This window comes from Schistocerca cancellata, chromosome 1, assembly GCF_023864275.1.
Source record: "Schistocerca cancellata isolate TAMUIC-IGC-003103 chromosome 1, iqSchCanc2.1, whole genome shotgun sequence".
Classification (NCBI taxonomy): domain Eukaryota; kingdom Metazoa; phylum Arthropoda; class Insecta; order Orthoptera; family Acrididae; genus Schistocerca; species Schistocerca cancellata.
Genome location: NC_064626.1, coordinates 519,285,704 through 519,311,934, shown reverse-complemented (window position 1 = coordinate 519,311,934; position 26,231 = coordinate 519,285,704). Strand labels below are relative to the sequence as shown.

The window sequence follows — 26,231 nt, the reverse complement described above, 5'->3', positions numbered from 1 at the left end:
GTTGATGGGTGCTTTCCCTATGTCATAAAATACATTTGACTTCCTTTAAATATCACCTGAGAAGTCTAGATCCATGATTGGAAGAAATTTAATTTTCAACTTTCTATGTTTAATGAAGGACCAGCATCACTGCTGTGTACAGACAGACATCACTTTATTCATAATTATCTCTTTAGTGATAGCTTATTACACCATCTCATTGTTACTCATTTAAATGTTAGGGCAAATACGAATGCAACACTTCTTCTTCTGTCTTTTTGCCTGTTGAGTATCTCTCTTGTGATTTCTACATATGTTAATTAATTTGAAGAAGCTGTAACACTTGCACACCCTCTAAAACACTGGAGTATTCACGTACAGGAGACTATACGGTTTCTTTCCCTCTCATGAATAAGAAGAGAATCATAGAGAAATATGATGATAAACATTTTTTTAAATCTTATGTTTATAGTGGAAAGAACGTGCTGAATGGGAAAAAGAAGTGGAGGGATACATGGCAACAGAAAAAGAACAGTATTACCCTTATTTCTTCCCAGACGTGGCTCACAGTTAAGAGACTGAGCCACATATTTCTCGCACAGATTTAAACAGTCAAAGTTCTTGAAAATGTTGATTTCATGTAAGTTTTTCAAATAGGTAGTAGCCAGTCTTAAGGCTGCACCTCAGAATGCTGGTTAGCTCTATGTAGCACAAGGTTTAGGGGTGTGGCTCCTATGAAGTACAGCTCTTATGGACCTCCCAAAGGCCCTGACTATTCAGCCCAAGGGTGTTCTACCAACCTGCACATTATCTGCACATTCCACTGCTTGCATCAAAAGAAAACGTCTCACTACAACACACTATAATATAGTAATGGTCACAAAGTGTCACTTAAAATGATTAGGGAAATAAGCATGCCAAATACATCCTGTTACTTTTCCCAGAAATTTTGTTTAAATTAGTATTTAGATTTACATCGTTAACTGGAAGTGTTGAGCAGTCGAAAGATCTCATGAAAGCATCAAGTGCTTAGACATTTTCCTTTATGAAAACAATCTCACAAAAAGCTTTTCCTGAGAGTGTCAAACATCTACAGTTAAAAATGACCTTCCTAGAGATGACTGAAGAGGCAGGATGTTACTTCTCTACGCTAAAGTGAGTTAAAACAGTCATGTGAAATACTATGAATGACAACAAATTTTGTGTGCTTGTGATGTCTTCAAAGAGGACAACTGAATCATCCAAACTTCAATGAATCGACAGATGGATTAATTAAGGTAAGCAAGCAATGTTATGGTCATGGGTGAAATACTTATCTTAGAAAATAGATTAAGGAAAGGCAAGAAAATTTGGAGTAGGTATTAAAATCTATGGAGAAGAAATAAAAACTTTGAGGTTCACTGATGACATTGTAATTCTGTCAGAGACAGCAAAGGACCTGGAAGAGCAGCTGAACGGAATGGACAGTGTCTTGAAAGGAGGATATAAGATGAACATCAACAAAAGCAAAATGAGAATAATGGAAGGTAGTCGAATTAAATTGGGTGATGCTGAGGGTATTAGATTAGGAAATGAGATGCTTAAAGTAGTAAAAGAGTTTTGCTATTTGGGGAGCAAAATAACTGATGATGGTCGAAGTAGAGAGGATATAAAATGTAGACTGGCAATGGCAAGGAAAGCATTTCTGAAGAAGAGAAATTTGTTAAAATCGAGTATAGATTTAAGTGTCAGGAAGTTGTTACTGAAAGTATTTGTATGGAGTGTGGCCATGTATGGAAGTGAAATGTGGATGTTAAATAGTTTGGACAAAAAGAGAATAGAAGCTTTTGAAATGTGGTGCTACAGAAAAATTCTGAAGCTTAAACGGGTAGATCACATAACTAAGGTATTGAATAGAATTAGGAGAAGAGAAATTTGTTGCACACCTTGAGTAGAAGAAGGGATCGGTTGGTAGGACATGTTCTGAGGCATCAAGGGATCACCAATTTAGTGCTGGAGGGCAGTGTGGAGGGTAACAGTCATAGAGGGAGACCAAGAGTTGAATACACTAGGCAGATTCAGAAGGTTGTAGGTTGCAGTAGGTACTGGGAGATGGAGAAGCTGGCACAGGATAGAGTAGCATGGAGAGCTGCATCAAACCAGTCTCTGGACTGAAGACCACAACAACAACAACAACAATCTTATGTTAAAAGGTTTAACACAGTAACTACCTTTAAAAACGGCGCATACTTATTTAGGCAGTGTAACTCACAGCGAACATATACTCAGACTTATTCATCCAGCATTTGAGAATGACAGCATATAGCAACTTCCAACAAACTTTCCACATAATTTCATGCCTTTAAGAACATTTTTCTCACTAACAGCCCCCACCCCCACAAAATGACACATGGAAAAAGGTTTAGCTTACTATATTTTCACTGTTCATGCAGTAAAACTTCATTATGAAGCACAACATGTTCTGCAAAATTATACCATTGTATGATATATTCACATATTCACTAGAAATGTGGTAAACACTGAGATATGTGAAAAACTAACTTTAACTTAAAAGGGAGCGTAAATTACCCAGACTATACTCATCCTGTGTATGATAATAAAAGACTTCCAACAAACGTTAAACAAAATTTCAAGAATTTTCTAAGCTTGATGTCAAATACTGAACAAATTAACTCAGTTGTAAAGTATTAAGCTGTTTTATTCATGGGATTTTGACTCTTTAAGGAATTGGTGGATTACTGGTACAAATCTAATCAAAGATTATCATCCTGTTCATACAACTTGAAATGAAAGAACTTAACAATCAATATAGTGGTATGAAAACCCTCTGTAAAATGAACATGATAATTTGAGATGAGAAAAATTAAATTAAATATTAAAATAATAGAGTGTGTAAAATCTAATTTAGACACTGAGTATGTAACTAACTATCCACATCGCACGGGGTAGCCGCGCAGTCTGAGGCGTCTTGTCAGAGTCCACGCAGCATGTGTGTGTGTGTTGTCCCTAGCTTAAGTTAGTTTAAGCTAGATTAAGTAGTGTATCAGCTTAGGGACCAATGACATAAGCAGTTTGGTCCCATAAGATCTTACCACAAATTTACAAAATTTATCCACTGTTATGAAATATACACAAATTTAAAATTGTCATAAACAAACCAGTCCCTTATGGGCATGATCAGTATTAAGTTAATACAAATCTCCAATACTTTTACAAACTTGTGAGAATTTGGAATACATTTTCACAGAGCAAAATGCATCATTCAGAAAGATCAGTGTTGTATTATGATGTGACAAGAAAAATATTAAACCCTGGAATGAAGACAGTTTTAAGGAAAGGAATGAGCATAACATGGCTACAAGTTGTAGCACTATTACTGAAGGTATTTGATATTTCTGTCTTCATGTTCCATTATAATCTTGTGCTCTTCTAGGGCACAGTTGTTCATGTTGGATCCATAACATCTATTACATTTTGCCCTTCAATTATGACAGTTTACTGCAAGTTTTCTAGTGCCAGCTTTTACAGGACATTGATTTCCCCCAGATGCCATATCAGTGTTCTGGTCTTGTTTGTTTCAAACATAATTTCAGACCTCATAATTATCATTTGTGTCACTAAAACCATTTGATGTTTCTTTTCTCTAGAAAAGATGCCTATGCTCTGAAAAGCTGTAATAGCTCACATATTATGAACTTCATACATCCTACTGAACCATCCATCAAATTATCTCAAGTTGGACAATCTCCAGCTTCAAATACAATATTTTTCAATGATGCTCACAGATAAATCTGCTGTCCTCAAAGCTGACATACTTTGTTTGTGTCACATTTTCATTGTGCTTGAAATCATGTAACAATCAAATTTGAACACTGATTAGTTGACATATATTTCAAAATGCGTGATGTAACACCAATGAAGAATAAAAGCTTTAAAATTACAAAGGAAACATTCACAAAAGCAAAGCAGAACCTATAATAAAACATCTCACAATGAGTTCATTATTGAATACAATATTATACATTAAATATTCCAAAAATTTAGTTTACATTAAGCAATTGTAAATGTAAATAATCCTCATTTTCTCAAAGCAAGGAAAGTCATATTAAAATAACAGTACAGTATACTTCTAATATGCTAAAGATTGGGACTAAGATAATAACACTCACTTATACATCCAAATACTATCAATGCTCTTGGTTGTAATGCAGGATTATAAGAGAAAGCAAAACTTTTGGCCAGTTGTGTCCAACACTGTAACCAGTCACAATCAGGTATGTCCCGCATGCAAGCCTGCATGGACAGTGGAAAAAATATGTTACATTATTTATGTCACTGAAGCAGTATACATACTGTTCATTACTCAGCCATTTCTAGTCAATTTCCCTCAAGGAGATCATTATCATGGAGTTTCTCTTTGAGAAAATATGTTGATTTGCTATGTGTTTAAGCAGATTACATCTCAGCACAGAAAACTTTTTGCATTGACAGTAAAAATAATTTCACACACACACACACACACACACACACACACACACACACACACACACAAACCATATTATTGCACATTAAGAAATTCTTCTATGGAGAAGCATTAGTTGTCAAATAGATATGATTTGTTTGTGTTTGAAATTATTTTTATTATCTATTAAATTCTTTACATCAACGGCTAAGTGGTCAAAGATTTTTATGACTGATAATCTCACTCCTATCTGTGCCACTAAGGCTGACAATGAGTCAAGGATAGAGGAAATAATTTCTCTTCTTTGTCTTACATGTATGAATGTTCAAACAATGGAACATCCAAAATGGAATAATGACAGTATTATGAAAAGGATAGATTCGTACTCACCATATACTGGAGATGTTGAATCGCAGATGTGCGCAACAAAAAGAGTGTCAAACAAGCAAGCTTTTGCCCAAAAAGGCCCTCATTGGAATTAGATAGCCAGAGACTGTGTTTGTGTGAGTGTGACTATGTGTGTGCGTGAGTTGTCTTATTCTGAAGAAGCCCTTTCTGACCGAAAGCTTACTTTTTTGACAGTCTTTTTGTTGCACATATGTGTGATTGAACATCTCCAATATATGGTGAGTAACAAACTATTGTTTTCATAATATTGCCATTTATGAATGTTGTTGTTATCTTTGAACAGTGGTTGGCTGTTCACAACAAACTACATAAGGATGCATATGTATTGTAATGCTGTTGTTAGTATACCCAACTGATTAACGAACTGTCATGACATACTGTCCTTATCACATGCTTCTGTGAACCAAACACTTTTTCTCTTCCTCAGTGACAAGTTACCCCATGCCATAAGATGTCACTACGTGAAAACAGGAAAAGTAAGACAGCTTTTTAACACATTCATCTCCAAAATCTGCTATCACTGGTAATACAAAAATTAAGGACTGTAACATGTCACTTTCAGTTCTGTTCTTATCAACATAAACTGCTAAGAATTATTTGATTTATTGGTTTATCCTCATGCATTATTTCTAATGGTGTGACCAAGTATTATGCAGTATGGAGTTGTATGTATTGTGTTTTATCAAAGTTCAGTGACAGTCCATTTGCAGAGAATTACTTATTAATTTCAAGATAGTTTTATGTACCTTCTCAAGTGTCAAAGTTTCTCCATCAAAATTGATTACAATACTTACATCATCAGAAAAGAGAACTATTTTTGTTTCTTAGATTTATGATGGCAGATCATTTATATAAAGCAAGAACAATAGCAATATCACTCCCGTACTGACGTTTCCCAAGTCTAAAGATTCTTTTTGTTGTATATACTGCCTGGATTTCTCAATGTTATACTCTGCATCCTTCTAATTAGGGTGAAAACCAGTTAGCAGCAAAATCTCTAATACCATAATATTTGAGCTTCTGTAGAATACTGTGAACTATGAGACCTGATGCTTTTAACAAGCTGCAGAAAATGCCATCTGCCAATTTAACTTTTGTATAATCTGATTCATGAATTGAAAAATGGCAATTGCTGTGGAAAGACACTTCTGAATACCAAACTGAGCTTGACTAAGTATCTTATTCTGAGAGAGGTGTATTACTGTTCCTGTGCACATGATCTTTCCTACAAAAAGGAGATATAGATCAGTGGTTTGTAAACTGGTGTGTATATGTACTCCCCTCCCCCTCTCCATGCCATCTGAGAAGAAGAAAATAGCCATCACCAACTGAACAAGCATATTACCTTGCCAAACAGATGTATAAACTCAGTATCAGTTTCAAGAAAGTCCAGTCCAGGCACAAAATGGTTATTCACAAGCAGCAAGTATACAGAGTCATTTACCAGACTCTTGGTGTGTGTGTTAGTTCCAAGGAAGGAATTTCTTTAAAAACTAAGAAATTTTCCAGTTTTTTTCTAATTGCATGCCCACTGCTCACCTTTCTTCTATTTGGTGAAAATGGATTTATCCTACTACACATGTACCACATATTTTAAATTAATTAATAATGTCTTGTTTAGAAACAGTGAAAATCACTTATGGCCAGAAAAGCAAAAATTTATTGAGACAGTCTAATTGTTAACCTTTGTACTGCCACTGCACACCACTCTTAGAGATATATTCTCTCGGTTTTTTCAGTAACACATTGGTTATTTTTGCACATTTTTGTCTGTTATTCTGAAACCAATCTGACATACATGGAATGGACAAAATAATATAAACATCAAGCAATATAGTACTTTTTGTTGCAAGTTGACACCACTGAGTACGTGTAAATACTGTAACACAGCTGTGTGCACAGTTGATATTCCAAGTCTTGGAGATCATCTTCCAGTGTATTATATTGTTTGTTCTGCAACAGTTAACACAAGCAATCAGCAAAATGCATGATCCCTCAGACTTAAAAAAAAAGGGCAACTTGTTGGTGCACAATTAGTGGGAGCACCTGTGATGAAAATTGGCTGAACTGTTTGACGTTTCATAAGCAACAGCATATGTCGTAATGACAGCAGACACAAAACATGGTAAAACATCATTGGTAAAAGACAAATTTAATCGACAGAGACCAATGAGCATTAAAAGTATTGTGGCCAGACAACATAAAACTATCATGGCAAACATGACTGCATGACTGCAGAACTCAACACTTAGTTGTGTAATTCTGTGTACAGTAGGAAATTCACAAAGTTAACGTCCATGGAAGAGCTGCTACCGCAAAACCCCTAATGACAGAACCCAACACAAAGCTGTGGAACACGTGATGTTACAATCATAAGACATGGACCCTTGATGACTGGAAGAATGTGATATGGTCTGATGAATCATTGGTTACATTATTCTCAACAAATGTTTGTGTTTATCTATGCAGAACTCCAAAAAAGGTTATGATCTGGCTCACCTGCTTCCTACAGCCAAGCATGGGCGAGGTTCCATTATGATTTGGATTGCTATACTGTGGTATCCAGCTGGTCCTATCATTACCCTCACTGGCCAGATTACTGTAGATGACTATCTCCACATCCTTGACAATTAACTTAACTATAACTAACATATTTCTGTCAAATACTGCTATATTCCAATATGATAACATGACCATATATGCAACTAAAAAGGTTCAGGCATGGTTTGTGGACCATCATAATATTAACAAATAGCCAGCACAATTGCCAAGCCTCAACATCATTGAACAATTATGGGGAGTTAGCAGAGAGTGAGGAGCAGGTTGCCAGATCCAACACTGTTGAAGCAATTGGCAGATATTTTGGTACAAGAAAGGGAGAAGTTTCTGTTGGAAACTATTGAGACACTCCACAACTCTATTCTGCAAAGAATTGCACCTGTTCTTAAAGCCAATGCTGGCCAACTCCTTATTAATAAATAAATATTGTGCATGTCAGTTGTCCATATTATTTTGTCCATCCCTGTTATATACAGATGGAAAAGCAAATATTTTCTACATGTACTATGTCTTTAGAATAAATTTTTTCTCTGCAGCAAAGTATGTGCTGATTTGAAACCTTCTGGTAGATTAAAATTGTGTGCCAGACTGGGTGTTTATGCAAAATTCAGTACCTGCCCTCACAGCTTTGCTTTGGCCAGAACCTCATGTTCTACGTTCCAGAATTCACATACCTTGTGGGACTGGCACTCATGGAAGAAAAAATACTGCAGAGACTTGGCTTAGCCACAGTCTGGGGGATTGTTCCCAAAAAGAATTTTCACTCTGGAGTGGAATATGTGCTAATTTGAAACTTCCTGACAGAGTAACATTGTGTGCTGGACTAGGAGTCGAACCTGAAATCTTTGCCTCTCATGGGGTAGTGCTCTACTGACAGCTATCCAAGCACAATCAAGACTTCCCTGCACAGCTTCACTTCTGCCAGTATCACATCTCCTACCCTTCAAACTCCAGAGAAGTTCTTCTGCATACCTTGGGGATAGCACTCCAGGAAAAGAACGGTTACTGCAGAGACATGGCTTAAATACAGTCTGGAAGGTAGGAGACGAGGTACTGGTGGAAGTAAAGTTGAGAGGGTGGGTCGTGAGTCACAGGATGGTTTAGTCACAGGTTTGAGTCATTGTCTGGTACACAGTTGTAATCTGTCAGGAAGTTTCGAACCATGAGTCTTCTCTTCATAATACACACCAACAATGAACCAAGTCCCTCAAGTGTCTTGAAGACACTGAGTAACCCATACGAGATTTCTGTTTGATAAAATTTAACAATTCTTATCACACTGAAAGACACAGCTGGCAGATTCCCGATTCAATTATATTATTACAGGTGAAACAACCAATCCTTTGACATTTACATATACTACAATCACGCTTGGAAAAAATCTATATTCCTGTTTAAGATAACATTCATAAAAAAAAGAAAGAAAGGGTAACAAAGACTGTTCATAGGAAACACACAATGTTTTGGCTATTCAGTTGTTTCACGCATGAAAAGTGTCTGTCACATATCAAACTGTAAAAGCTTGAAAGATTACAATAAATATGCAATTTTCACAAAATATGACATAGGAAGTATTGGGCAGATTATACTGAGGATAGTAGATGTGAAGGGTTAGCAAAATGGAAAAAAAATAGAAAGAAATGTGGATCCATAGAATTTGAAAGGCAAGTGAAGAAATAAGATGTGTTCTGGATGTAACTTTTCTGCCAAAAAAGCTGACTGTGTAACAGGAAAGTACAAATACTGTGAAATAGTTTCCAGTAGTCTGAATATAGTATAGAACAGCATATTCACTGCATCTACAGTTCATTTAATACCTACAGCCTATTTGATACCTACTTTTACATCAATGCATGTAAAACTTTTTTCCCATAAGTTGATTTTTGGAAATTTCAAGAGAAGCACCATGAGCATAGCTGTTAAGTGTGTAAACAGTCTTTGTTTTATAGTATGTTGAAAGCTTTCCAGTAAACAACTTAAAATGGTATGAATAGTCATTTAATGCATAAATCACTGATTTATTGGGTACAGAAATAAATTCCAGTTTGTCAACAGAAAATGACTGTTTTAAAATGACTCTTTTCAACTTATTATTACTTTTACATTCATTATCCCAAAATAAATGTTCTTGTGGATTAAATACAAGCATGGAATTCTTTCAAGGTTTAATATTGTTTAACTAGTTTCTTCTTTTTTTTTTTACTTATTCTATATGCACCTGCCTACCACTTGTCACTCACTTTGTCTCTGGGGCCTCATCTTTATCACCAAGACATTCCGTTATCATTAAAAGAAGTTTAGGTGAAATTAAAACACCTGAAAGTTAAAAACACACAAATGTGATTATCAAGAATGAATAACATTTTGAAAGGAATGCAACACTGTTACAGAACAGTCAGTCTCAAAATCATGTGACTTTTTATGTACATACAGCAAACTGCCTAGGTAGTGCTTCTGTATAAGGTGGCTGTTACGTTCTAGTCTACCAATGTTCAATGTTGGCTAGGTGACTAACCAAACTCTTTGGATATAGCATGGGATTGTATCTTTAATACAATTGTTGGAGGCACTATTACTATTGATATATCTTATAATGTTGATGTCTCAATATGGGTGGAAGCATGTCGGTGACAGAGAACTGAAGAAGCTTGGGAAGCATATCCAAAACATGGGTCACTTCACACCCGATTGTTGTTGGAGAAGGATACTGTGTGAACAGACCTACACACAAATAAAATGCGTTCCAGATCGAGATTACAAAGAGGTTCTAATAGGAGGAAGCAAAGTACAAGAAATCTAACAGGAAAACTAGAACCCAGAGAGATTATCTTATGCCACATATTAACATGAGTATGTTGTAATGAACAGCCCTGGATATAATATTAGAGTATATTGTAATGTAGCAAGTTATTATGAGATAACATTTATTGCAGTATAGCACACAGCCGTGTATCATGGTGGCTGCAGAATTGTGTCGTTGCTTTGACTCACAGCACAGCTGACACCACTGGCCGTGAGAACGCTCTCCAGTACCATCTAGTAGGAACGTAAATTTGTACCCCCTATGAATCTAAATAAACCATAGTAATTATCAACAGATTTTGCTCAAACTTGGTACACCATCTTTTGTTATTGAGAAAAGAATCCTGTCAAAATTTCACATTTTTATCTCATATAGTTCCGGAGACTGAGAAAATTACTTAAATGTCCATAATCTGACACTTCTACATCTACATCTACATCCATACTCCGCAAGCCACCTGACGGTGTGTGGCGGAGGGTACCTTCAGTACCTCTATCGGTTCTCCCTTCTATTCCAGTCTTGTATTGTTCGTGGAAAGAAGGATTGTCGGTATGCCTCTGTGTGGCAACAATAGCAGTTTGTCTTTTATTATCATCGAAAGGCACAACAATGTTTTCAATATATATAATTATTTAAATGGATTTTTTTTTTCAAAACTTTAATTACTCTGTATTTCGTAGTGCAAAAATTATCCAAAATTTTTATCTGCTTATTATTTTGTTGCGTGTATACAGGGAGTGAATGAGAGAGTGTCTGTGGGACATATGAAAAATTTAATACTCTTTTATGTAAAAATTTATGAAATTGAACCATGGGAAAATAGTGTTGTAACCATAAAGCTGATGATGTATGTCGATGTGTGCTTGCATTTGTAAGAGAGCAGCCAGAATAGAAGTCGAAAGTGGAATAAGTTTCTAAATTAACTTAAAGTTTATTTTGTATTTCGGTCTATTTTATTAAATATTATATTAGAAACTGGCATTGGAATGATGTAAATGATTTTCTGATTAGTGATTGCCTCAGGCAAGTTTTGCCGTGAGAATAATCAAGAAGGATCATTCTGATTGGTCATTCAAACCATTAACCAACCAGAATTAAGATGTTCCTGCATGTAGAAAGTTAGATAGGCATAGAGTGGAGTGGCATCGAGAGAGTCACTCGCCAACCTTCATACATGTAACATTATACTAAATGTTGCCAAGAAAATAACTTGTAAAATGAAGAACTGTTGAGTTCATTGCTGTTGAAAGTGTCGTGACTCAGGCAGTTTAAGTTACAAACATTTTGAGGACAATCTGATTAATTAATGTGTTATGAGCATGTGATACTTCGGTCTTAGTGAAATTCCACGTGGTATATTCCATATACTTTATGGAATACTTGGGCAAGTACTTCTAACTTGGAAGGCCACTGATATGACCGAAGTTTCAACTCGCTATAGTAGTGGGTCAGTAACTGTCAGATCGAACATTAATCAGGTCGGACGGGTAGATATTCTTGCTGCTTTTTTTGTGTGAGAACATTTTGTACACACTATGAGATGGGAATAGTAGAGCAGTTAAAAATAGTAAATTCAGACTTGATAGCAAATTTATGTGCTCCCTCAAGAATAAAAACCAGTTTACTAGAATTTCTGAAGGCTTACTGCAGGTAAACTATTTATGCAACACCCGAAATTTGTTAAAATGAACTTACGGGAACTGATTCGCAACTTGAGTTACGCGGCCTTTGTGTGGTAGGTATTAGGTCATAGTTTCATCAACACTGCTTTACACAGCCTAGGTGAGTATCTACTACTGCAGAGTGAAGGGATGTCATAAGTAAGCTATACTGGGGTAGGTGGACAATTAATGGGAGACTGTACGATCGAGTAACAACAACGAAAAAACCCACCCTGCCGCAATGTGATACACAACTTTTAATGTATTACTTAATACACTGTATCAAGTATCACATTACACGAGTGCACTTGACATTTGTTATTCAATATTACAGTATTCACAGATTATTTGTGCATTAATCATGAAATACAGTTGTTTTTCGTATTTGAAAGTTCCAGACAGTTGACACAGAAACATCAAGACTGCTTAGTAATGTATAACTTAAAGTACAAAGTAACTTGCTGGCCTAAAGAAAAATGTAATTTTTGAACACGTGTAAATGTTAGTAATTGAATCAATTATGTAATTCAGCAGAAAATTAGCTTCTTTAGAATGAACTGTTTAATGTTCATTTTATACGAACTATTTTATAATAAAATCTAAGTACGTAAAAAATCAAACTGTATCAAGCATTTTCTTTCTCCTTTAAAACTTACTGTTATACTTAAGTTTTAGGACCATTATAACATTACTAATGTACCAGAATAACAATGTATTTTTCATTGTGGATTGCTGCTTTTGTATCAAGGCGTGTCAGGCAGTTCAGTTGTTCATATTAGTCAAAGTAGCACAGTCTTGAGTCAATAATTGTTGTATTTTGTGCTACATTGTAATGTCAAAGAACAGATATGAATTTATCAGTAAAAATGGAACTGATAATGGCAAAAATTTGTCAATTTATTGCTGCACCTGGAAAGAATACAGTCAAGATCCCTGGACCTGTTTATTCTACTTGGAAGATTAGAATTAAATGCCGAATGGAACTGCTGGCTGGATATTCCAAAGGGAGGATTCAGCTGCTGAGCAGAAAGTGTGTTCCTCCTCTGCACACACCGGCCTTTCTTCATTCACATTGGTGCATTTTTTGTTGTATGTTTATTTGTGGAGTATACGTGCGCGTAATGTGAACAGTGCTGTGTTATGTTCATATTGCGTGACGATGATGAAAGAAGGGAGAGGGTGAAAATGAGTGCTCACATATAGCCTATTCCTCTCAAATAGCACCAAGGGGACCACTGAGCTTAATATCTCCATACGTATCACCATCAAGAGTGTCACATGCCCTCACTCCGTGAAACACCATGAAAAGGTTTGGATTTTAATCTCAGGACGCTGGCACAAAAGCTTAATCAGAAACTTTATGCCACCAGCTCTCCTCCCCATACCAGCCAAATCCTGGCAGTGAAAATTTCATCCACTGCCAGGATTCAAACTGGCTCACCTCCAAATGAAGCACCACTGCACAGGTGTGAATTGGTGACCTCAGCTATGGAGGTGGGTTGTTTGTTCTAACATCATCTAATTAACTGATGGCACGTGGTGATTTGTCTTGGGTTGATGTACCAACTAAATCACCCAAAAATTGATACTATAATTAAAGTTTTTCGAAAATTCAAATAATTCTGTTGAAACAATTGCATTAACACAGATTTTTCTAGTTACTACCTTGCCATTTCTTCATTTTCTATTCTTTGTGCTGCAGTTTGTCAAAGATTTTGAGAAAGCTTTATATTCTATTTTGACAAATTCTTGTGTTGCAGCATATGAGAAGTAAGGTGTACATTCTACATGTTAATTTATTAAGCAAAATCTGCAATAAGATCACAGTTTCATTGAGACTACATGAAGGGAGTGAGAAAATTAAATAGGAAAAGTAGCTGGGTCAGCTGATCCCATTTCCCTGAAATACTTACTTGTTCCCTTGGAAGCCATTTTCAATAACTAAACAACGAAGGAGAAGTATGCAGCAAAGAGCAAAGGATTATCTGAAACACTTGCTCCTCCCCACCCACACCCCTGCTTAAGAACTTCGACAAAGAATGGACAAAGTCAACACATTTTATGTGAGAATGTGTTCAAACATTCACTTTGGTAAGATCAACTAAACTGAAACCAGTAAGCTGAAGGAAGATGGTGATGAATAGCAATGATGTAATGGAAGCAGTTAATAAAACCTGGAATTACAACAACTATAAACGACAAGTCGATCGACATTTAAGAAATAAAATGCAATGTGCAGAAATAAATTTCCAGTACTTCTGTCCATGTGCACACTGACAACTGAAGTGGTCAGTGGAAGAAAGAGCTAACACACAAGAGCATATTTTGAGCTGTTGCATGTTATATATTTCATTACATTCAAAGACAAGAACAAAAATTCGATAAGATGAAACAAATTATGTAGTAGACAACTCTTTCTAGCGACATGTTTGGAAAAACTTAGTATCGCCATGTGGTGTATTCAAAAACACAATAGATAATGTGAGCAGATATCCTAATTAAATTGAGGGTTAGCACGTTCTTCTGCTGACCCCTTCAATTCTAACCTGCACCACCTAATGTCTATAGCCCTACCTAAAATGAAGAGTTTCCAGTGGAAATGATTATGTTGGGAATAATGATAGTGAATAGGAAGGCAAATAAATGAGTATGATGAAAAATGGAGTTCATGACATTATTGAAATGGAGATAGGCTAGTGGAAGGTGTTCCAAGGAAATTCTTTTCTGAATTTCTCATAATAAGAAATGAAAATGAAGACGATGTAATAGCAGATGGATAGATGCTACCTAGAAACAGATAAGGAAAACTTGGATAAACATAAAACAATGGAAACTTTAGGTTTCAGCACTGTAGGAAAAGATAGATTGCTGCTTACCATAAGGAGACACATTAGGTTGCAGACACACACAATTAAAAGACACTTACACAAAGCTTTCAGGCACAACCTCTACCTGCAAAAGAGAATCACACACCATTCATACACATAAGTAGGTGTGCTTGGGCTAGAGTTACCAGAGGTGGCAGTCATGTATGCACGAGGTGCATTTGTTTGTGTGTATGAATAGTGTGTGTTTCTCTTTTGCTGGTGAAGGCCATGGCTGAAAAGTTTGTGTAAGTGTCTTTTTATTGTGCCTGTCTGCAAACTTAACATGTCTTCTTTACAGTAAGCAGCAATCTATCTTTTCCTACATTGTTGTTGGATAAACTTGGTTATACATAAAATTGCTGAGGCTGTCTGCCTGATTAGCTGGGTTGGAGATTTTCTTTGCTCAGGGACTGGGTGTTGTGTTGTCCTCATCATCTTTTCATCCTCATCATTGGCACACAAGCCGCCCAATGTGGCGTTGAATGAAATAAGACTTGCACTTGGTGGCTGAACTTCTCCGAATGGGACCTCCGGGCCAATGATGCCACATGCTGATTTCCATTTTTGTTGAGGCTTTCCTGACCACCTGTTGATTTATTGCCTGTTGGCTTCTGTCTCTGGATCTTCAGTTGACTTTTGTTTAATGATTTTCCTGATGTGTGGGTCTCCCATCGCTACCTGCAACAGTCGTCTGCTGCAGTAGAGGAATCTAGGATCCATTTACCTTAAGGCTTTTTTTCTGCTTTGTTTTGCTTTGGCTCTGTCCTGTCCAACAAGGAAGAAGAAAGCTTCAATGTAAATTGGTCCTGGATTCCCGTGCCGCAGCAAATAACTTTTGCAGGAAGCAAGAGGAGAACAACAGTGGCAACGACCATGGAAAAGCCCTCGAACTTTCATGCGAGAGGTATATATACCCTCTGGTTGTGGGCTCGACTCCATTTTGGAACCAGAAATGGAGGGTGAACCTCTGAAAATATCAGCCATTTGTGGTGGCAAAATGTCAGGAAAATTGTCAGAGAAATGTTGGTCGTAGATCCTGAGACAGAAGTCAACAGGCAATACCCCATAGTCATATACGATGAGACATGAAACAAGTCTTTAACCAATAAGGAATAAAGAAACTAGTGATGATACCTATCTTTTAACAGCTTTCCTTTCCCCTTTTTACACTTTCTCACTGCTAGCCTAACATCATCGAGATTTAGCTCACTCTTCCGAAAACTGAATACTTTAATTAGTTTTCTTTCTTAATTTTAAGCCTACTAATTAACCACATTAATTCTAGCCCTTTAGTTCATTTAACTGTAGGTGAAACATTATACTCCACTTTTCAATAGTCACTCAGCTCAAACAGAACAGTACATGTGTACCAGCTCCATCACTGTTTTCATTTTCTGAGGAAGAGCTACAGTGACTGGAAGAAAGAAAAGTTATGGGGACCAACTGGTATGCTCCATCTGTATTTGTAAAATGCATACTAATTATGAGTTCATACAAACAACCAAATAATTCAAAATATTACTCGCTATGAATTTACAAATATGTGATCAGGGTCAGTTCTATTGAAGAAATTGAGCTCAGAGCTGTTATGCAAAGTCTGTAGACATGTAACAATAACATCTGTTTTCTTAAGCTGACATGTGTAAATTAATATCTATGACAATGCATCTGTTTTTGTAAAACAATATTACAGTTTGTATAATTTTAAGCTGTTTATACCTACAAATGTAGTTTGCTAATTTTCTTTAGGTTGGCAGTTAATTTATCTGCTTGTGTAACAGATTTAATGCTTATTACACAGAAGAATGACAAAGGGAGCATCTTGATAAAGAACCCATGTTATATGCAGCAGTTTGGCTTTACCTCCATAATTTCTAGCAGAGCATCTGTAATAGTCTCCAATGAAGTGAGAGATAAACGTTCACGGTCCTGTGGTGCTCCAGAAAAACAACGTTCACCGCCATACCTAGAAAATGTAGTTTTTATTCGTTGTGGTACAGGCAGAGCAGATTCCATTTAGTGTTAATGAGACAAACAGAATCTAGTGTGACTAGGTGCATTTACTTAATTTAACATACTTACCATCTGTCATTGGGATGCCTGTAGCTGGAACGAAATGCTGTAACTGCAGCTGATTTAACTTTGCTGATACCAAACAGGAGGTAAAATTTGGGCAGTGAAAATTCATCCAAGCTCAGTCGTAAAACTCTTTGTGTCTCTTCTGAAATAAGAAATCCGGCAGCTCATAATATTGTACTTAAACTGATGTGGCTTCAAACAAAAATATGATTATATTGACATTGCACTCTCATGATTGGCTATCTATGTTGTTATGAAGTCAACTAATGACACTCAGTTAAAAAGTTTTCACATCAGCCTCCTCCAGCTCCCTCTCCCTCCCCCTGAAGTGTACACACTAGCAGTAATGACAATAATAATAATAATAATAATAATAATAATAATAATAATAACAGCAACTCTGCACATCAAAAATTACAGTTATTAACGGATTTCTACATCTAACAATCTCATCAGAAATTTGCCGACTGAGAAACCTTCCCGGGCAGTAAGAACAATTTTTTTTACAAACAAATGATCTGAAACAATGTAGACTCATTTTCTTATGGAGGAATATTTTTCAGTGCTAATGAACACACACAGATCATTATGATTCAAACAGTTCAATTTGACAGTCTTGGAAAGAAGAAATGCAGTTTTGTGGCAACTACAGTGGTGAACATTTTGTTTGCAGCACAGCCATAAACAAGTTTAATCATACATCCTATAACAATAAGAAGGATGCTGAAATCCACAACTGTCATCATCATGAGTCATTTGGCATCCACTACTGAATTAAGGCCTCCTCCAGGCTTTCCCATGGAGTTTGCTCTTTAGACAAACCTATATGTGTAACTAATATATGTTTTCTGATACCGTCTGTCAATCTTCCATTGGGTCTTCATATACATTTTTTTCTTATGGCTTGAAATAGAGAAAATAATTTTTTTGTTTCATCAGCCAGCCATTCATCAGGCATTATGTCCTGTCAACTTCCATTTAATTTTCATTAACATCATAATTATGCCTTCCAATCCAGTCTGCTTCTTGAAAAATTTGCCTGTTCTGACTCAATCTTAGTAATTCCCAACAAGATGCCCTTCATTGCTGGCTGAGATCTGCTGGGATCTCTTTACTTCCTCTCTTGTTTTGCCATTTGCCTCCTTAAATTCATTTTATTTTCATTTTTGCCTAATTCCTATTAACATAGATGAGTACAATCTGCATTTTCATAAAAGAGAAAAGGTTGGCTCTCAGTTTTAAACAATGCAGTAGCAGATCTAATTTTGTGCTTAGTTTTGTGTCATCAATTTCCTGATTTATTTTGACCATTCCTAATTAATATCTTTTGCTAAGGGTGAAATCAGTAACTGTTCCATGACTTAGATTCTATTGTTGACTTATAAACAAATATAAATTGTGTACTATCTGGAAGAATAACTACAAGGATTCTTAAAGTATTTATTTGGCTCCATTCGAAAACGTATTAGCAAAGCCAGCCCTTATTTGATTCCAAAGTAATTACCAGGTTTGTCAAAAGTATTGTTTGTATAACTATATCAGTTAATTTCATTATTTAAACAAATAATTCAGCATAACCTTTGCAGTAGAAGAAACTGTTAGAAAGAAGGTATTTTTCAATGTATTCAGTTAACTGACTGAATTATGCTTTAATTGTAATTTCTATAAATTAAACATCGAACAATGTGTAGTTTCAGTACCTATTATTGTGAGGATATATAAAGGCCCAATTTTTGGTGCCGAGTCAGTCAGCCCATGGGAGATTTTTAAGAAAAGAAACCTGTATTGGTTAGATCAACAACAATGCATCAACTTAACTGTGAAATAAGTGTAACACAAGTACACTGTCTGTTAAAATAATGGCAGTGTCTGTTCAATGGCGTCACACGAAGCGTATTTTTCTGCGAGAACTCTGTGGTTAGGTTTTTACTGCTCATAGATGTTCAACAGTAAACTATTGTAAACAGTATATTGCCTGCAAACTATTAATGAGGCTTATCAAAAGTTAACCAATAGTGAACTGACCATATTTACTGTGTAATATTGGGGGGTTGTGAACAGTGAAGTAAAGAACTGTGAAACGCAACTGTGCAAAACTGTCGGCTACATTATTTACAGTAATCAGTGTTGAACTTGCACCCCCATTTTTCAGCCAGTATAACAGTGCATTACATTGACAACAATGACTATCAATGAAGAAATACAGCAGGCGAATGTCACAGACTCTCTCTGTTTTGTAACGCTTATCATACTGAAAGTCCATGTCTCTTTGGTAATTCACACTGATTCTTATCATTATTTTCCAGCTATACTGGGGTCTTAATTTTGAAAACTCTATGCAGCTTACCAAAAGCACTTCAGGAACTTTTTACTATTCCATTTATGTCTTTTATTGTTCATCTAGTCATTGTCACTGTCATAAATACAAAAATTCATCAACTGGTTTTATGGCTTCATTGTAAATCCCTTCCATGTTTCGATTATACATTACAATTGACTCCAATCTAACAATCATACTTGCTCTATTAATTTCCTCCATTGATTGTTGAAGTTAAATTGCACTAGAGGCTAACTATACAGGGTGTGCCATTTATCTTGACCACCCTAAATAACTGTTTGTCCAGATGCAAATTACAAAATGTTTCAAGCAAATGTTCTTTAGCCGTCAGGGGGACATCAATCAGCATGATTGCCTTTGTTGCAGCTTTGTTTTTTACAAAGACATGAACAGCGGTACGACTTTTTTAAATGGCACCCTGTATTTTTTATTCAGTAATTCATTTTCTCTCCTAAAGACCTATTCAAAAATGTATCACGGTGTACCATTCACTGAAACACAACATTATTAAATATATAACACAACATTGATGTTGACACTCCCAGTGCTTAGCGCAGGTAATGGAACACATCCACGTGCTGACATTGACATGTACACATAAGTATGAAACTTCCTGGCAGATTAAAACTGTGTGCCGGACCAAGACTCAAACTCGGGAACTTTGCCTTTCACGGGCAAGTGCTCTACCAACTGAGATACTCAAGCATGACTCATGACCCGTCCTCACAGCTTCAATTCTGCCAGTACCTCGGCTCCTACTTTCCAAACTTCACAGGTTCACAGAAGAGCTTCTATGAAGTTTGGAAAGTAGGAGATGAGGTAATGGCAGAATTGAAGCTGTGAGGATGGGTCGTGAGTCATGCTTGGGTAGCTCAGTTGGTAGAGCACTTGCCCGCGAAAGGCAAAGGTCCCGAGTTCATTTTGGTCCGGCACACAGTTTTAATCTGCCAGGAAGTTTCGTATCAGCACACACTCCACTGCAGAGTGAAAATCTCCTTCTGGAAACATCACCCAGGCTGTGGCTAAGCCAAGTCTCCACAGTATCCTTTCTTCCAGGAGTGTCAGTTCTGCAAGGTTCGCAAAAGAGCTTCTGTGAAGTTTGGAAAGTAGGAGACGAGGTACTGGCAGAACTGAAGCTGTGAGGATGGGTCGTGAGTCATGCTTGGGTAGCTCAATTGGTAGAGCACTTGCCCGCAACTGGCAAAGGTCCCGAGTTCATTTTGGTCCGGCACACAGTTTTAATCTGCCAGGAAGTTTCATATCAGCGAACACTCCGCTGCAGAGTGAAAATCTTATTCTGTACACATAAGTAGAATGTACACCCATCATTCTGTCAACCATCATGAGTTGAAGAGTTGTGTTAGTAGAATGTACGCCAACAAAGAGAAGATAGAAATGCTACTCATCTATGGTGAATGTAAGTTAGCAGAACAATAACTGCAATACTGTTTTGTTTTGTATTGGTACATTTAGTACAGTAGTTTAGTCCTTTTAAATACTGTTGTGTAAAGTAGGCATACAGTAAATGCTGTCCTTCCTACAAACTGCAGCGACATAACGTTTCTCTTATTGTTGTTGTTGAAGGTAACCAAAATGCTACGCAGGCAGGCAGCGGAACTGTACAGAGAGTGATGTCCTGACAAGAACCCACCTTCCTGATGGATGTTTTTTCATCTTGTTGCGACACTGCAGGAAACGGGAAGTTTCAATCCATGACATCGCAATCATCGTAGCACTCACACAGACGAAGGTGCCAAAGTTACATTTCTCGCTTCCGTTGCTATGAATCCACATGTGAGCACATGACAACTTAAACATGAGATTGGTATTCCTAAAACCAGTATACATCATATTCTTACACGTCACCGGTTCCATCCTTACCATGTACACCTACATCAAGAATTGCATGCGAATGATTTCCAGAATCGTGTACAGTGCTGACACTGGGCACAGCAGCAAATCCTCGCCAACCCGAACTTATTCTCCAATGTTCTATTTACTGAATAATGTTCCTTCTCAAACAAAGGACAGGCAAGTACAAGGAACATGCATTATTGATCCAGCGACGACCCATGATGGCTTAGACAGGTAGAACATAGGCATCAATGGAGAGTTAACATCTGGTGTGGGATGTTTGGTACTACAATTATTGGGCCTTATTTCATCAATGGTAGTCTAAACGGCACAGCATATGTCAACTTCCTCAGACAAATTCTTCCTCTTCTGCTGGAAAAAGTGCCATTAAGAACCAGAATGCTTATGTGGTATCAACATGAAGGATGTCCAGCGCATAACATCTTGCATGCACGTCATGTTCTGAACTGAAGGTATCCTGCCAGATGGATTGGTCAAGGAGGAACAGTTACTTGGCCTGCTAGGTCTCCTGATTTAAATCCTCTGAACTTTTTTCTTGGGGGATGCATTAAAGACGCTGTCTATTGTGATATTTTAACAACTCCAGAGGGCATGCAGGAATGTATTGTGCTTGCTTGTAATTCTCTTCAGCAGGCAGCACTGAATGCAGTAAATAATTCTTTCATTCAACGAAAGCACAAGTGTATTGGTGTCCAGGGTCACCACTTTGAGCACCTTTGAATGTTCTACTCCTGGGAAATGGTACAGGAGGCTCAAAGTCAACTTTGTGTTATGTTTTTACTTGGTTCATTTGTTTTCTGGCAACTTCAGCAAGTAGACAAGTTTGTCATCCCGGGCTCAAAGTTATGTAATTAATAATGTTGTGTTTCAGCGAATGGTACACTGTGATACATTTTGAATAGGTCTTTAAGAGAGGAAATGAATTACCAAATAAAAAATACAGAGTGCTATTTTAAAAAGTCATAGCACTGCTCACACCTTTGTAGAAAACAAAGCTACAATGAAGGCAATTGTGCTGATTGATGTTCCCCTGATGACTAAAGAACATTTGCTTGCAACATTTTGTAATTTGCATCTGGATAAACAGTTATTTAGGGTGGTCAAGATAAATAGGACACCCTGTAATGACATCAGCAAAATGATAATGATGCAGGTATGTTCCCTTACCAGAAATTCCTTCTTCTTTTTCCCCATTTAAGGAAATAAACAATTTACCAAAGTAGTTGAGAATAATTTCGGTGGTATGAAATCTCCTTTCTTGACACTTCTTTCAATTCTGAATTTTTCACTATCTTGTTGATGCATAACGGAAGTTGTAGCATTGATGTATATATTCCTCTTTATGCCAACTGAGGTCAAATCAATGTCTTGTTTCTGAAGGACTATTCATATGGCTTTTATTAACACTGTTAGAATTCATAAATCCATGATGAAGTGGCAATTAAAATGAATACTCATTTCAAAATTTAGACGTTTAGGAAATACCGCTAATCGAAAGTATTTTTTTGTAGGAAATGCAAGATCGGAAAATTTATTTGATATAACCCTAAAAAAATCAATATTACCAAGTGGTAACACAGATTTTTCTGCTTCTAAAAATGTGTGGTCCCAAGGGAAATATGTCAGTTAGCCAGATACTTCAATTAAAATCTATTATGAAAAGTTGCTACTCGCCATATAATGGAGATGCTGAGTCACAGATGGGCACAACAAAAAGACTGTCACAAATAAATAAAGCTTTCGGCCAGTAAGGCCTTCGTGAATAATAGATGTAGACAAACACAGACACTCACACACACACAAATGCAACTCACACGCAGGACTGCCGTCTCAGGCAACGGAAACCTCACTGTGAGAGCAGCAGCACAAGTTCATGACGGGAATGGCGACTCAGTAGGGGTAAGGAGGAGGATGAGGATAGTACAGTGGGGGGGGGGGGGGGCTGGACAGTAAAGAGCTGCAGGTTAGACGGAGGGCAGTGGAGAGGTGGGGAGGGGTGGCGGGAGGGGGAGCATCAGAAAAAGAGAGAAGTAAAAATACTGAGCATGGTGGTGGAAAGATGGCTGTGTAGAGCTGGAATGGGAATGGGGAAGAGGCTGCATGGGTGAGGGCACTGACTAACGAAGGTTGTGGCCAGGACGATTACAGGAAAGTAGGATGTATTGCAGGGAGAATTCCCACCTGCGCAATTCAGAAAAGCTGGTGTTGGTGAGAAGGATCCATATGGCACAAGCTGTGAAGCAGTCATTGAAATGAAGGTTGTCTTGTTTGGCAGCATGTTCAACAACAGGGTGGTCTACTTGTACCTTGGTCACAGTTTGTCTGTGGCCATTCCTGCAGACAGACAGCTTCTTGGTTGTCATGCCCACATATCAGCAGAACAGTGGTTGCAGCTCAGCATGTAGATGATATGACTGGTTTCACAGGTAGCCCTCCCTTTGATTGGATAGGTGATGTTTGTGACCAGACTGGAGTAGGTGATGGTGGAAGGATGTGTGGGACAGGTCTTGTATCTAGGTCTATTACAGGGTTATGAGCCATGAGATAAGGGGTTGGAAGTAGGGACTGTGTAAGGATGGACAAGTACATTGTGTAGGTTCGGTGGATGGCGGAATACCACTGCACTATGAGAGGTAGTCGAAACCCTGGCGGTGAATGTAATTCAGTTGTTCCATTCCTGGGTGGTACTAAATTATGAGGGGAATGCTCCTCTGTGGCCAGACAATGGGGCTTTGGGAGGACATGGGAGACTGGAAAGATTAGTCATGAGAGATTTGTTTTTGTACCAGGTTGGAAGTATAATTACGGTCTGTGAAGGCTTCAGTGAGACCCTTGGTATATTTCTCATCTTCAGCCCCCCTCCCAAATTCAGTCACACTGGACTTGTTAAAGATCTTCTCTCCTTCTCCCGATCCCTACAATGGAAACACTTTTACGTCACCAACCCTCCAAATTGTCAGATTCTTCCACCTACACACCTTGCCACCCCATTCCAGAAATCCAACGAGATCTCCAATCGCTACTCAAATCCTTAGTCCCATCTCTCTATTCACCCCTACCACTCTCCGCACTCCTACCTTCTACATGCTCCCTGAAATCTATAAACCTAACCACCCAGGACGCCCCATTGTGTCCGGTTACAGTGCCTCCACTGAGAGAATTTCTGCTCCTGTAGACCAACACCTTTAATCTATTATCCGGGATCTACCCTCCTATGCCAACCTATTCATGGGCCATCTAGAGAAATCATTCCAAAAAATCTCAGAATCTTAAACCCCTCACCTGGTTCAGATTCATTGATGACATCTTTGCAATCTAGATCGATGGTGGTGACACCCTATCCACATTCCTCTAGAATCTCAAAAACTTCTCCCCTATTTGTTTCACCTGGTCCTACTCAACCCAACAAGCCACCTTCCTAGATGTTGATCTCCACCTCAAAGATGGCTACAACAGTACCTCTGTCCATACCAAACCTACTAACCACCAACAATACCTCCACTTTGACAGCTGCCATCCGTTCCATACCAAGAAGTCCCTTCCATACAGCCTAGCCACCCTTGATCGTCGCATCTGCAGTGACGAGTGGTCCCTCTTGGAATACAGGGAAGGTCTCACTGAAGCCTTCACAGGCCGTAGTTAACCTCCCAACCTTGTACAAAAACAACTCTCCAATGTCTTATCTTTCCAGTCTCCCACCACCTCCCAAAGTCCCATCGTTCAGCCACAAAGGAGCATTCCCATCATAACTCAGTACCATGCAGAGCTGGAGCAACTTGAATTACATTCTCCACCAGGGTTTTGACTACTTTTCATCGTGCCCTGAAATGAGAAATCCTATCCTTCCAACCCCTCCTGCAGTGGTATTCCGCCATCCACCGAACCTACACAATATACTCGTCCATCCTTACATATCTCCTGCTCCCAACCTCTTACCTCAGGGCTCATACCCCTGTAATAAACCCGGATGGAAGACCTGTTCCATACATCCTCCCACCACTAGCTACTCCAGTCCAGTCATGAACATCACCTATCCCATCAAAGGCAGGGCTACCTGTGAAACCAATCATGTTATCTACAAGCTAAGCTGCAACCACTGTACTGCATTCTATGTGAGCATGACAACCAACAACCTGTATGTCCACATGAATGGCCACCGACAAACTGTGGCCAAGAAACAAGTGGACCACCCTGTTGCTGAATATACTGCTAAACAGGATGTCATTCATTTCAATGACTGCTTCACAGCCTCTGCCATATGGATCTTTCCCACCAACAACAGCTTTTCTGAATTGCGCAGGTGGGAACTCTCCATGCAATACATCCTATGTTCCTGTAACCATCCTGACCTCAACTTTCATTAGTCACTGTCCTCACCCATCCAACCCCTTCCCTGCTCTCACTCCAGCAGCACACAGCCATCTTTCACACTCAGTTTTTTACCTCTCTCCTTTTCGGCTACTTCCCCCCCTCCCCCACCTCTCCACTGCCATCCGTCTAACCTGCAGCACTTCACTGTCCGCCACCCCTATCATACTATCCCTTCCCCTTCCCGCCCTAGCCTCCTCCTTACCCCCATCCAGTCGCCACTCCCATCATGCACTGATGCTACTGCTCGCAGTGTGGTTTCAGCTGCCTGAGGCTGTGGTCGAGTGTGTGAGTTGCATTTGTGTGTGTGTGTGTGTATGTATTGTTGATGAAGGCCTTAATGGCCAAAAGCTTTATTTATTTGTGTCAGTCTTTTTGTTGTGCCTGTCTGCGACTCAGAATCTCCACTATATGGTGAGTAGCACTTTCTTTTTCATAATACTGTTATATTCCATCCTGGATTTTTCATTGTTCTATTATAAAATTTCATTTCTAGAATAATCTTGGAAGGTTACAACAGAAAAAGTAGGAAAAAACGTTAACACCTGAAAAGCCCTCCACATAATCCAATATACAAACTCATTGCGGCAATTGATCCAATAGTGAAATAAAATAATATAATTTCTTAATATATAGGCATATTAAGAAATTCTTAATATATAGGAATATTCCCCCATGAACCATGGACCTTACCATTGATGGGCTGGCTTGCATGCATTAGTGATACAAATACCTATAACGTAGGTACAACCACAATGGAGGGGTATCTATTGAGAGGCCAGACAAATTTGTGTTTCCTGAAAAGAGGCAGTAGCCTTTTCAGTAGTTGCAG

The 26,231-nt window shown here is 38.0% G+C and overlaps 1 protein-coding gene across 2 annotated transcripts in view; it reads right to left on the bottom strand.

Moving 5' to 3' along the window:
• Positions 1-26,231, bottom strand: part of LOC126178807 (neurofibromin) — a 474,179-nt gene that overhangs the window by 166,367 nt on the left and 281,581 nt on the right. For both annotated transcript variants that reach the window (XM_049924560.1, XM_049924561.1), the window contains 3 exons: positions 16,822-16,960; positions 16,603-16,705; positions 4,149-4,272 (listed from right to left, as the gene is read on the bottom strand). In XM_049924560.1, the coding sequence (XP_049780517.1) occupies positions 4,149-4,272; positions 16,603-16,705; positions 16,822-16,960 (366 nt within the window). The remainder of the gene's footprint in view (positions 1-4,148; positions 4,273-16,602; positions 16,706-16,821; positions 16,961-26,231) is intronic.